This window comes from Polychytrium aggregatum (assembly GCF_025602895.1).
Source record: "Polychytrium aggregatum strain JEL109 chromosome Unknown BJ171scaffold_13, whole genome shotgun sequence".
NCBI classification, from domain to species: Eukaryota; Fungi; Chytridiomycota; class Chytridiomycetes; order Polychytriales; genus Polychytrium; species Polychytrium aggregatum.
In genome coordinates this window covers 354,311-366,333 of record NW_026516215.1, presented here as the reverse complement: position 1 = coordinate 366,333, position 12,023 = coordinate 354,311, and the positions used below count along the sequence as shown (strand labels likewise).

The window sequence follows — 12,023 nt, the reverse complement described above, 5'->3', positions numbered from 1 at the left end:
TCAACGTTCTGGTTTCCTATAGCACGTCCATAACTCGAATCAGGTTGCGGATGTGGGGTGTCTTTCAGTCGTATTCGAAGCCGGCATATACCAGATACTATATCAAGAGTGGATTTTCTGACAGAACAATAATTTCGAGTGATCAATCGCAGTGTATTTCACACAATCCCGTCCCTCTCTCATACTGTCCCCCATCGCAACTCCACCCTTGCATCCACTCCATAATGGCTCAGCTTTCCTGACAGCTTTGGAGCAAATTTTAAGTCCGAAAGCTCCCTGTCGACTCGTTCGGGCCCTTATCCCTCTCCGGCTCCCAGTAAGTGGTTAGTTTTGAATATATCGAGTGTATCCATATATCAATTATATCAACTCTCTGAGCATCCACTTTCTCATTCCGATCCTTTACTCATTCCGTTACTCCAAAGTCCACAACCACATAACCAAGCGGATGGTCCTAGTTTTATGATTCACATCAGCGAGCTTCACTCACGATTGAAAAGTAGGACGCTTCTTTATACTTCTGGTTCCCATTCGGCTTCAATAATCCTATTGCTCCACTCTGTCGTTCTCCATTCATGCTGTTTAATGGGCCCGCGCCAAGTCAGAAAAGTAGCCCAACAATTCGTCCATTGTAAATTCGATCTTCAGCCCACTATCAGGGTAGCACCGCGCCATCGTATCTTCGTATTTTCGAAGCTGTCGGGTAAATTCTTCTTGGATGCCCCGCCATGCTACTTGAAGCAAGCCGTTTTCAGACGGAAAGTGTTTCTCAACCCGCTTATAGAGGCTCTCCAATCCCTTGCGGATCTACGATGCAAGTTCAGGACTCTATTCAGCTCAGTTACTATTCTCCCGCTCCTCTGCTACTGTGTCTTCGCTATTTTCATCATGTTAACCAGACCTCCTTTCCTGGGTAGCGCTTCAGCACGTCCTTCAGAGCCGATTTGTTGTATTGCAGTCTGAAGCTTATCTCTTCAGGAGTTATGTGATTTTCCAAGAGCTCGTCGATTCCTTCGAAAAATTCAAAGAGCTTCCCTAGTGGCTTTCTGATCACCGCTTTTCCATAGCTTAATAGGCTAATGTCATATAGAGTCTTGGTTTGTTTCACGAATGGGTCCATGAACACCACTTTCCGTGCCCTGACCTCCGAGTAAAAGTGATGCATATTTTCTGCAATTGAAAGTGAATCGAATCCATAAATCACCACAATCATCATCGCCATCATCATCATCATCCATCATGAGGTTCTAGTCGTACCAACGTTGATGATATGTATGTTTAGCTGTTCCTTATCGTCATTTGACAATTTCGAGTCCGCGGCGACTTCTCTCGCCACATCATTCAAGGTTTCCATGATTTTTTGAACTATTCTCTCATATGCTCGACAAACTCCCTGTCGAGCTGGGCCGTCTGAATCCTCGAGGCACCCTTCCATTCGATCAACAAAATGCTGTGTGGTATGTACAAATCCAATAAGCCTTGTCTCCGTGGATACGCTTTCATATCCAACTCGAGGTCGGCTGTCGACGTACTAGCTTCCATACTCCGCCATCATCAATCCCAATTATCTGCATTATAAGGTCACATTCCATTCCTGGGAGTATTTGTTGCGATACTATTCCAAGCGAATGACGTGCATACCGGAAATGTTCGTATAAATGGCAGTATACCGGTTCGCTTTTTAAAGTTGACCTTGGTCTCCTCAATGCCCTTGAGCTGCTCATCCTGTTTCCAGAGCAGCATTTTGGTTTGTGAGATCATTTCTATTCCACAATACTCGTCATCCACACACTCCCATGCGGCTCCGCTTGGGCATTTGGGACCTCCTACCACAAACTTTTCAAATATCGACGACGCCTTCTTATGTACTGCATCCAGCGTCTCGAACAATAATGAATATGCGGCCGAGTCGGTTTCCTTCATATGCTCTTCAATCCGAACCATCATTCCAACTGAAAATGTTTGATCATATTTGATAGCGGCCTCGATCATGTTACTCAGAAATTCCTTTGCTTCTGAAAACATCCTTCCAACCAATTCGCTATGACGAGAGTCACTCGTGATTAGATTCCTGGGTGCTCGTTGAATATTTTTCTCTTATGTAGAAGCCTCCAATCTGTTTCTCCAGGCCCCCGCCCTCTGCTCGTCTTTTTTTGCCAGAATCACGGCCAAAGAGTGCTGATTCCAAATGCTCACTGTATACGTTTTGATGTTTTGACATCCTTGGATGCGGGCCGTGGACGATCTAAGGTTTCTTGCCACGATTTCGAGTCGCTCTCTTCGAATGACTTACTCAGCCCGAAGAGATCAGTCATGAAGTTTTGTTCTCTGATGATTATCGGCACTATAACCGAGAGAGCGTGACCAAGGGCCTTGGATCACAAAGTGGTGGTACTATCAGCGCTTGATACGATTGCGGCTCCATGCCACCACATCCGATTGGCCCGTGTCACTGATTATCGATCGTGTTGTTCTGTACATCCGTCCACATCTGCTGAGACAAGGTGGCTCGTACCACCGAAGGTCCTCACCTGGTCAGGAGTCATTCTATCCTCCAATCCAACATCCAAGCTGGCCATGCTACTCGAGGCATAACCGCGACTCCACTTTCCGTCACCAGCTTCTGATTTTCTTCGGAGAGAACGGCCGTCCTTTTGTGATGCCCCATCGTCTTCCTCATCCTCAGTTGCGCCTGAGTCCACTGAATCCTTGGTCCCTTTTCTCCTGTGTCGGTCCCTCAGACCTCGCTTCTCGGGCTTCGAATTCTTTTCGTTGGCGAGGATCGAGAGGTTTCCACGGGATCCGGATATCCCAATGGATTTGATTGCACTTGTCGCCGATGAAGATATGGTGTTTGAAAGCGATGCCGTGTTCGGAACATAAAACACTTTCCCAGGGAGTCACGTTCAGGTGCGTCGCGGTTAGGATGATTGCCGATTAGCCCCACGCAGACCAAACCCACCCTGAGCGCGAGATTCTTGCGTTGGCCACGACACCCAGCTAACCTTGGCTCGAACTTTTACCCCGGGGACAGCAAGAGATGCAACCGCCATCGAACATCGCTACTACTGTGGTCCGAAAGCATACGATGCCCACGCTCTGTGCAAAGCAACTCCAACCGCCAGCCAGAACGATTCGGGATACATACAATATTGTTGATCCTCAGTAGGAACCTTGCGGTTCATTCGAGCTCGCAGCTGTTCAATCAGATCGGATGTCTCCTTCTGATAGACCCGCCCCATCTCTTGAACGTAGCTCTGATATTCAATATCCAGTGCAAAGCATCCAGAGAATGAGTATTCCAGTAGGCGAGCGGCGCTGCCTCTTGTGTTTCGGCCCACACATGTGCATAGCCTACCATTTGTAGGTCGACATGCTTTCGCACGTCGAGTCCCTTCAGCCACCGCAATAGTTTCCTAAACTTGTACAGATCAAGCTCGACAGATTCGTGTCCACAGATCCTCAGGTCTCCCTTTTTCGATATTCGACCCGACTCTCGATGCCAAACCTCGGCCTGAAATGGAAAAGGCTCGCGTAAGATCGTCCCTCCATGATCAGACTCCCTGATGCTGAATACAGGTACACGACGCACCACAAAGCCACATGTAAGTCACCCTTCACACCGCGAGAAATGTGCTCTCTGCCATATTCCTAATCAATAGAGCTATGATCCCACAAAATGATAAATAGCTCCCTCGGAAGCATTCATTCCCAATCCTCTGATCTGATCAAATCGCTGTCGCTACGGCTGTACCTGCGTTGCAAAATACGTCTCGAGATAGCTGTGCAGACGCATTCCGAATTGGTGCGCGTATCCGTCATACAGAGACATCTTCTCCTTGATTGCTGTCATATCACCAATGCCTATTTATGAAATTGTTGGTTGATTTATCTGTCCGCAATCCAATGACGATCGGCGCAAGGTTGATCGGAGCAACTAAAACCAAGTACAAACCATCGTCGAATTTAGTCTGGGTAACTTGCATTAGCCGATTGATGGCGTCTTCGCATTGAAGTACGCTCGCCTCATCCTCAAGAGGCTCGCTTCGGAGAATCTCAATGACAAAGCCAGGCACTCTGATCATTGCCTGTGATAGAGTTTGTGCCGTTCGTGTCAGGACTCACGGGCGTTCTCCAGCCAAAGGGCACGACAGCCGCTTACTGTGCGGCGACAATGGATACGACTGCAAATATTGCTGAGCCACCCGTAGGAGGCTCCAAAGTCGCGGTTCCCATGGTCCGCTTCAGATGGCATATGCCCAACCAACCATGATCTTCTCCATTTCCTCCAACAGTCGTTTCTGGTTGGCCGATCCGATTTGCATGCTCTTGTTTTTGACTTCAATCTGATGGACATCTTGTCCCATACCCTGGCAATGAGCGGTAGCGATCAGCCCCGTGAATGAAAGACTATATCACGGCAGTGGCTTTGGCTGCGATGAATACTGAGGTTTACTTACATCCAAGTGACGTGTATAATGCGAGAGCCACTCGTCTATAATATCGAGCTCCATGATGGCTCGCTCGAGCTGCTCGACGATACTGTTGGCTTGCTCTTCGCTCTGAATGATGGCGTGGACATTGGACTGCAAGGCCCCCAGCAATCGATGCATCAATTCTCGGCAAACTCGCGTCGAAATTACATTGAACAGGAATCGGCCGTGGTCGCCCATATATTATTTCGTTCGGAATCAAACCGACGGATTTGCTCCGAATCTTCAGAGGTCGCCAATGTCGCTCGTGTAGCCAACGGCGATTCGGGTCCAACTTACAGCCTCTATCGCTTGGACTTCACTCTTGAGTCGTGTTTCCAGATCGCTAGCGTCGCCACCGGCCTGCCAATTGAAATCTTGAAGAACCTCCATCAAGTCGACGTTTGCGGTGGATACAACCGCTGGAGGCCGAGTGGGCGATTCGCGTTAGCACTCCGTTAAGGCCACACGAAGCGGGTATCACCGCCGATACTGAGCGTGCCTATGTTCAAGCGCTATTGACTTACCGTTATAGAACTCTGCCGACTCGTGAAGACTTGACGAGTTAGACAGGGCCCCGACAAGGCCCTCATTTGGGTTCTGTCCCTCCATCGCTCGTGGTCCACAGGACAGCTCTGCTGAATGACAGTGCAAGCACGCCCCTCTGGCTCGCGAGTCAGAGTCCGCAATCGGGACGGAAGATGCACCGTCGCTGGCGCTCAGGAGGCGACGACCGTTGGCAATCAAGCGAATACACCCCGACACGTGAATTCCTTGGTCAGGGGTATCGCTCGTGATTCATGCAGTACTGTCGATTCCGTCATCAAATATCGGTCTACTGTCGCGCGCACCTGGCGTCGCTATCGTTCGGAACACACTACAAGTGGAGCGGGTCATCTCGGGAGCTTTGGTAATGGCTGTGGATGCTGTCGAAGTCGGATGCTGGATCTCACCATCACTGCACAGTGTCCGCGGCATCTGCCTCCTGGCCACAGCTCTGACTTTTGTTCAGGGGTGGCTGCATCTATCGCGATTCGCCGATCCTCGTCATGTCAACCATCGACTCGAGCCATGCATTGCCCTGCAGGCACACGATACTACCGTGCCTGTTTCCGCACCCCGATTCCCACGATCCTGAGGCACAGCAAAGTGCTCCTGCAGGAATCAGGCGCGCCTGTCCGTTGCAAGCCACGCACAGGCGCGTGGCAGCAATGGGCGTGCTGACCCAGTGCGCGCTCGGACCAAGCCTGCTGGCGATGATTGGCGGGGCTCTGCGTGACACACGCGGCGGACTTGCTGGATCACGCCGCGGACCGCGCGTTCTGTTGTGTGACATGCGCCTTGCTGGGTGGGGATCATCGCAGCGCGGCGCACGCAGCGCAGCCTGTGGCAAGGCTCCCCCCACCGCAACAGCACCCACACTTGCATGCAGTCTCTGTGTGCGGCTGGCAGCCCATTGCCTCTGCACAGTCCCGTACTGCCCGCTGGGCCACATGGGCACTCGCGGCCTGGGGTGGGTGCGCCCTTGTGCCCTGTGGGGTCGCGCGACTCGCCGTGCTGCGCTGTCCGCCTTCACTCCGGGCCACTGTCGCAGTCGACAGCCGCAGACCTCGTCTCGCCCTGCTCTCGCCGTGCTCTCGCTCCCCTCTCTGGCCTCGCCAGATCCGCTTGGTGTTGGTCTTGTTCGCCAACCCGGCTCCTGGTCGTCAACGTCTCCTGTCGCCCGTCAATCCATCCGTCCCTGGCCGAATCGAGCTGGAGTTGCCCTGCCCAGAGAGATTGCCCCGCGGACCGTCTCGATCTGCTGCCGTCTTTGCCCTCTGCTGCCTGTCCTCTGTCCTTGGCCGTTGATTCGCTGCCCTCTCTGTGTCCGGTTGCACTCTTTCGATCCGTCGCCTCTGGCCATTCCTTCGCCCGTCGTATCCCTCTTCCCGATCAAGAATGGTAGGCCATCGAGCTTTTGTGCCGTGCATCGGCAATAGGCTCCTGGGGGACGGTTTTTTCGGCCTTTCTCATCCGCCATGCCGGGCTATGTTGGCGCTCTCTGTGACTATCGCTGCGATTATGACCCATGCTGCGATAAGCAACTCGTCCTTTAACTGCTGCTATCATGGCTTCATCTCCAGATGGCCGAGACGAGCATCGTCTCCACAGCAGCAAGCGTTGCCGAAACTGAATCATCGCCATGCTCGGATCCTTCGTCAGCAGACTCAGCCGCCCACCTGAGCTCGGACATTGAGGAGGATCTGACGTTTGACATCAACGACTTTTCCCAGGTGGGATTTAAGGAGGACTCTGACACCGATGCTTGCAATGAGCCAGTTATGCCTCTGTGGCACCGGCGCGCACAGCCGGACTGTGCAATCGTTGATTAGGCTGCTTCTGCTCGATGACAGTCGGTGCTGCCGTTGTCAGCAAAGTTGCTGTCGGTATCGTCGATGTGTCGATCTCGAGAGTGTTCTTGTTCATCCAGATGTGCTATTCGGCTCAGTCTCCAGACACATACGGTACTCCCCCCCCCTCGAGTTGGTCTGCTTACCCACTCTCCCCTTCGGCCCGCCACTATCATAGAAACTGATGTGCACTCCCGAGGTGCAAAAGTCAAAGGAGAAGCTTGCCATCAAGATTCACAACATTTTCAAGCAGGAATGGCCCGACAAGATGATTCTGCCACATGTTTTTGGGTACAAATCCATGGCTTGCACAGTCTCCATTGCATTCTGTCGTTATCTTCAAGCACTGGCGATGTACACCCGCCCCTTGGCAGGGGTGTTGGACCATTTACTTGAATGGATAATGCCTGCATCGGCGTCAAGCATGGCGGATATCAATCTGGTCCTGGATGCCAATGATACCTCTGCGCTCTCCACCCAGTACTCTGCAGACCCTTCCACGGGAATTTCACCCCCCCCTCTCACTGACGCTTCCGTTTCTATGCGTCTCTTGTCCTGCTTGCGTCCGCCGACAGATCAACAATTAATGGTCTTGGAACAAATCAAAGTGACCTCGATATTTGTGTGGAAACAACTTGGGACGATATGAAGAATGGCATATCGAATATGCATGTCTTGGCAGACTGCATGAAGCGATGTATGTATACTTTGCCGATCCGCTTGCTGTATCGACTGTGTCGCTGCCAAAAACCAGTTGTCAGTCTGTGAGAACTTGTTCGTGACGGATGCTGGTGGCAAGTGCGTCCAGCGTTGCAGCAACATGGTGCAAGATAGCAACGTGTCCGAGCACCTTCTCAATGATGCCGAATTCATTCCAACCCTTCACTGCCCAGACGGAATGAAGAAGCTCTATACAGTAACCAACGCCAAAGTTCCCATTTGCAAATTCTTCGATCCTGAATAGTGAGTTTTGCCAATTGATCTCGACTGCGCTGGATGTAGATGTGGGTTGGGCTCTTGGGCCTTTGCTCGATTCGGCTGCTGGCTGGGGGGGGGTGATCTTTACTAGCTCCTGGAGCCAGTACTATCTGAACTGAGCTAACACTGTTGTTTATCGTAGCATGATGTACTGCGACCTCAACGTCAACAACCTTATTGCCCTGCGCAACACTCATATGATCCGAACCTATATTGAGATAGATCCTCGCGTCCGCCCCATTATCATGATAGTCAAGCACTGGGCCAAGCGGCGGGCCTTGAATGATGGTAAGGTTGCGGCAAAGAGTGTACTTGATATTACCATCCGCATGCATATCCTCTCGGTTCAAGGTGGCTGTCGGTCGTGACCTATCTAGCGCTAACGTCTTTGATCATCCTTGTGTGATAGCCGCCAAAGGAGGAACCTTGAGCAGCTACTGCTGGGTCATGATGGTTGGTAGCTCCTCCACCGTAGCGACTGCTACGTAGCTCCCGTTTGTCATCCGAGCCGCCTGGTCGTTTCACTGTCTACAATTCAGTCTCATCCGTCGCCATTGCGCTCCGCCCCATCCCCTAGGTTCTCAATTTTCTGCAGATGCGCGATCCGCCCATTCTTCCGTGCCTCCACGAGCTGTACTTTTTCAAACTCAAAAACAGCATCCCTGTCCAGCCCATCATCGTCGACGGAGTCGACTGCACCTTTGCCGACGATCTCGAGACTCTGCGCGGGTTTGGAAAGTCAAACCACGAAACGCTGGGAGCGCTGCTGTTTTCATTTTTTCGCCGCTATGCAATCGATCTGGACTATGAAAGGGATGTCGTCTCCGTTCGGCACGGCCGCCTTCTCACGAAACAAGAAAAGGAATGGCATGTTGATATCGAGCGCAAGTGTCGATACCTATGTGTCGAAGAACCTTTCGATCCCCAAAGAAACCTCGCCAACTCTGCCGATGGCGCATCCGTAGCCCACCTGAGGCAGGAGTTCCACCGTGCCCTGACGATCCTCGCTCAGACCGGAGACCTGGATGCCCTTTGCGAAGCTACGTATACCCAGCGCAATGCATCCACCTATCCCCGTAATGCCTCTCGATCGCGCCAACATCAAGGCTATTATAACCAGAATCCGCATCCGTACAGCGGAAAGAGCCACAGCTACCATGGTCCCGTGAGCTACCTTGCTCCCCCACCGGTCCCCTATCGGCCAAGCACGCCCAAACACCCTGGTCAACTCCCCAACAGCCACACCGAGGTTCCGGCCGGATGGTCCAGCACCACCACAGGCACACGAAGTCTCGTCGATGATGACGTCTTCTCCACCGAGCCTGGCCAGAGCGAGGTCGATGAGAGCATCTTCAGCGACACGGCCAAAAATGACGAAGATGACCAGCAGGTGGCCTGGAGTCGCACCACCCCAGCGGAAGGATGGGGCACCACTGTCGACACGACCCCGCTCATGCCCGGCATCGGGCAGTGGAACCCGTGGGATGCCATCCATTCCATGTCCGCTCATGCACCCGATGGGCCGCGCACGATTGGCTCCAGACCAAAGCGGGGCTCGAACTGGGAGGAACCCGGTGGCGAGCATACTCTCGTCTATGAGCGCTCCAGCGGCTATTCGCGAGACGACCTTGTTCGACCGCGCCGAGAGCGATTCCACAGCGCCGGCCACGACCTCCGTCGCGACGACCCGTACTCGGCCCAATCCTACTACTCGGACTGGGGCTATCCGCCTACTCCTGGTCGTAGTCGAAAGTTTTCGGACGCCAGCTACCTCGGCACCTATCCTCCGCCACCTCCGCCGCCAAACTTTTATCCACCCAAGGCCTCCAAGGACCCGCGAGCCTTTGATCCGCGCCAGTCGTCATATCCACGGCCCTTCTCCCATCGCCCCGGATCCTATCCTCGGTCCGAAAATGGAGCAGGTGCTGGCTCATACTCGGGCGACGACCGCTCTCCCGCCATGCGGCGGAGGCAGCAATCACTGTTTCAGCACGATACGCTTCCGCAGGTGCCGCCGCCGCCGCCGCGAATGGATGTCAGCGCCAGTGTCTCGCACATCTCCGGACAATCGCATCTTGAAGCCGAGCGCCGCGGCTCACAGTGGGGCCTCGGCCCTGCTGCTCGCCAAGGTCGCACAGTCGACGAACCTTTTGCCGAGCAGATCGTGCTGACAACTGAAGAGACAATTGTGCTGGTATCCAAAGAGCCCGACGGTGACGTGATCACAACTTCGCCAGACGATAGCGCCACCAACGCCAATTTCATCGGCTTCCTCCACAACGCCGTTGCCCAACGCAAGGGCCTCGTACCTTCACTAAAACCCAAGGACTACCCAAAACCGAGCGAACGCAAGCCCAAGTTTCACCTCCCCCCCATCCCGTCATTCCAAGAGCTTCAACAAAAAAAGATGCTTAAGGAGCGTGATGTTGATACTGCGACCCAGCCTGGGTCCAAGGATGTTAACCCAGAGACGCAGCCACACAGAACGACCTTTGAAGCGCCTCAGCCCAAGTCGAGTGCAACTGGCACGAAGGAAGTCGGCTCCCCGAAACAGAGTTCCCACCGCACTGAGGGCCACCCGGACCACACCACGGGCCGCCGAAGCCGCGTCACCTCGCCTCTGCTTCCGGCGACGGACTGTGTCCCGCTGGAGCCAAAGTACTTTAGTGACCTGAGTCAGGCGGGTGATCGCAAAACTATGCACTTCCGCTGGGCTCCTACTCCAGAGATTGACCCAGAAAGTAAATTGGCCGAGTCGTCGCATCGGATTTCGTCGAGCCCTGGGCCCGCAGATGTCAGTAGCGAGACCCGGTCGTCCTTGTGCTCGCAGGGATCCAACGGCGAGGCCAAGCTTTCAGGCGACGAAGCCCCGCGGCGTCCGACCGAAGATGGCCTGCAACGCTCTGACCATATGAGCCCCGCCCAGCCCAGCCCGTCAAGCGCCGCTATCGACTCGAACAAGGCCAAGAAGGCAGTCTTGTCGATGGATTCGTCTCTCAGCGGATCGATTCCCGAAATGCCTGTTGTCGTCAAGAAGACTCCCAGCACCGCTATGGTCAATCGAGGTGGCGCCATCCCCTTGGAAGCAAAGTCAGTCCTCGAGCCTCCAGCAACGACCGGGACAGGTCGAAGACCCAATACCAAGGGAGATGCTTCATGGGGCGGCAGCGCTTCGCAGCACCCGGCACCATCCGTCCGGGGATCCGACAATACTTGTTTCAAAGGCGAGAGCTCGGCGCTCGTTCTCTCGCAAAGTTCGAGCGAAGAAATGCATCCTAGTCCTCCGAGCAAGAGCCTGGGAATGGCCGAAGCCAAGAGGGGCAAGAAGAAAAAGTCACGGAGTGCGGCAGCGGTTTCTAGCCTCCCCGGTCGGACACACAGCCCGAGTTCGATCGATCAGAGCACCGAAAAGAGAGGAGGCGATATCTCAAATCATGGATCGCGCACCCGTGTTCGATCCTTCCTGGGTGCCAAGGATGAGATTTCGGAAACGAGCGCAAGCGACACGAACGCAAAAGCAGACAAGAAGGCGACGCCACTCAAGGCAGCGCGGGACGAGCGCCGCAAGGGCAGTGCGGGAGACCTGTCCAAGCACGATACAGGATCAATTGCGCCGGATGACTCTGCTGTGATATCCGATATGAAGCGCATGTCGATCACCGGGCTCATCAGTGGCATCAGCAAGATTGTCGGCCAGGTGAGCAGCACATGGCTCGGAGCCAACGAAATGCCTGAGGAAGATAGCGACTACGACGAGGACGATGAATTCTGCGACTCGGACGAGGATACGGTCAAAATCAAGCTACCGGACACAGGCGGTGCCTCGAGACTGGCGCTTGCTGCTGGTGCTCATGATGCCAAGGCGACGGCATTCCGCAGCAAACCGCAGCGCTCCCGACCCACGCGACGGTGATCATCCTGAAGCCGATGGCGATAGCACTTTGTCCAGGGGATTTGTCGCTGGGCGGTGGTCTGTATCCTGCAACCCACTACTGTATCATTAGTTTCTGTTCCTGCACGCCGTTCGTCGTCCACACACAGACCCGCCAAGGGGCATTTACATCCGAGGCTTTGGCAATGCTTCCCGACTGGGGGAGATCGACTCGGCGGCCGCCTCAGGCCGCCCCTGGTTGTGCGACATGATGGGCCTCTCTCTCAACCCGTGGACGCATTTCTCTAT

The 12,023-nt window shown here is 53.9% G+C and overlaps 2 protein-coding genes across 2 annotated transcripts; one reads left to right on the top strand and one right to left on the bottom strand.

Annotated features, from left to right (window-relative positions):
* Positions 1-582: 582 nt before the first annotated feature.
* On the bottom strand, positions 583-5,135 carry BJ171DRAFT_598013 (exocyst complex component Sec3-domain-containing protein; the record flags this gene model as incomplete). The annotated part of the gene is made up of 15 exons (XM_053114801.1): positions 5,000-5,135; positions 4,773-4,894; positions 4,461-4,586; positions 4,269-4,370; positions 3,956-4,088; positions 3,755-3,864; positions 3,359-3,514; positions 3,149-3,257; positions 2,532-2,887; positions 2,197-2,372; positions 1,831-2,041; positions 1,642-1,725; positions 1,258-1,450; positions 902-1,170; positions 583-807 (listed from the first exon to the last, which is right to left on the bottom strand). Exons 1-15 carry the CDS (start codon positions 5,082-5,084, stop codon positions 583-585), a joined length of 2,457 nt encoding a protein of 818 aa, XP_052967893.1. The 5' UTR covers positions 5,085-5,135.
* A 2,854-nt stretch (positions 5,136-7,989) lies between these two features.
* On the top strand, positions 7,990-8,858 carry BJ171DRAFT_422767 (uncharacterized protein; the record flags this gene model as incomplete). Its single annotated transcript, XM_053107562.1, has 3 exons — positions 7,990-8,131; positions 8,253-8,296; positions 8,421-8,858. Coding segments are annotated over 3 exons (624 nt in total), but the record flags the coding sequence as incomplete, so codon positions are not given.
* Between the last annotated feature and the right edge of the window lie 3,165 nt (positions 8,859-12,023).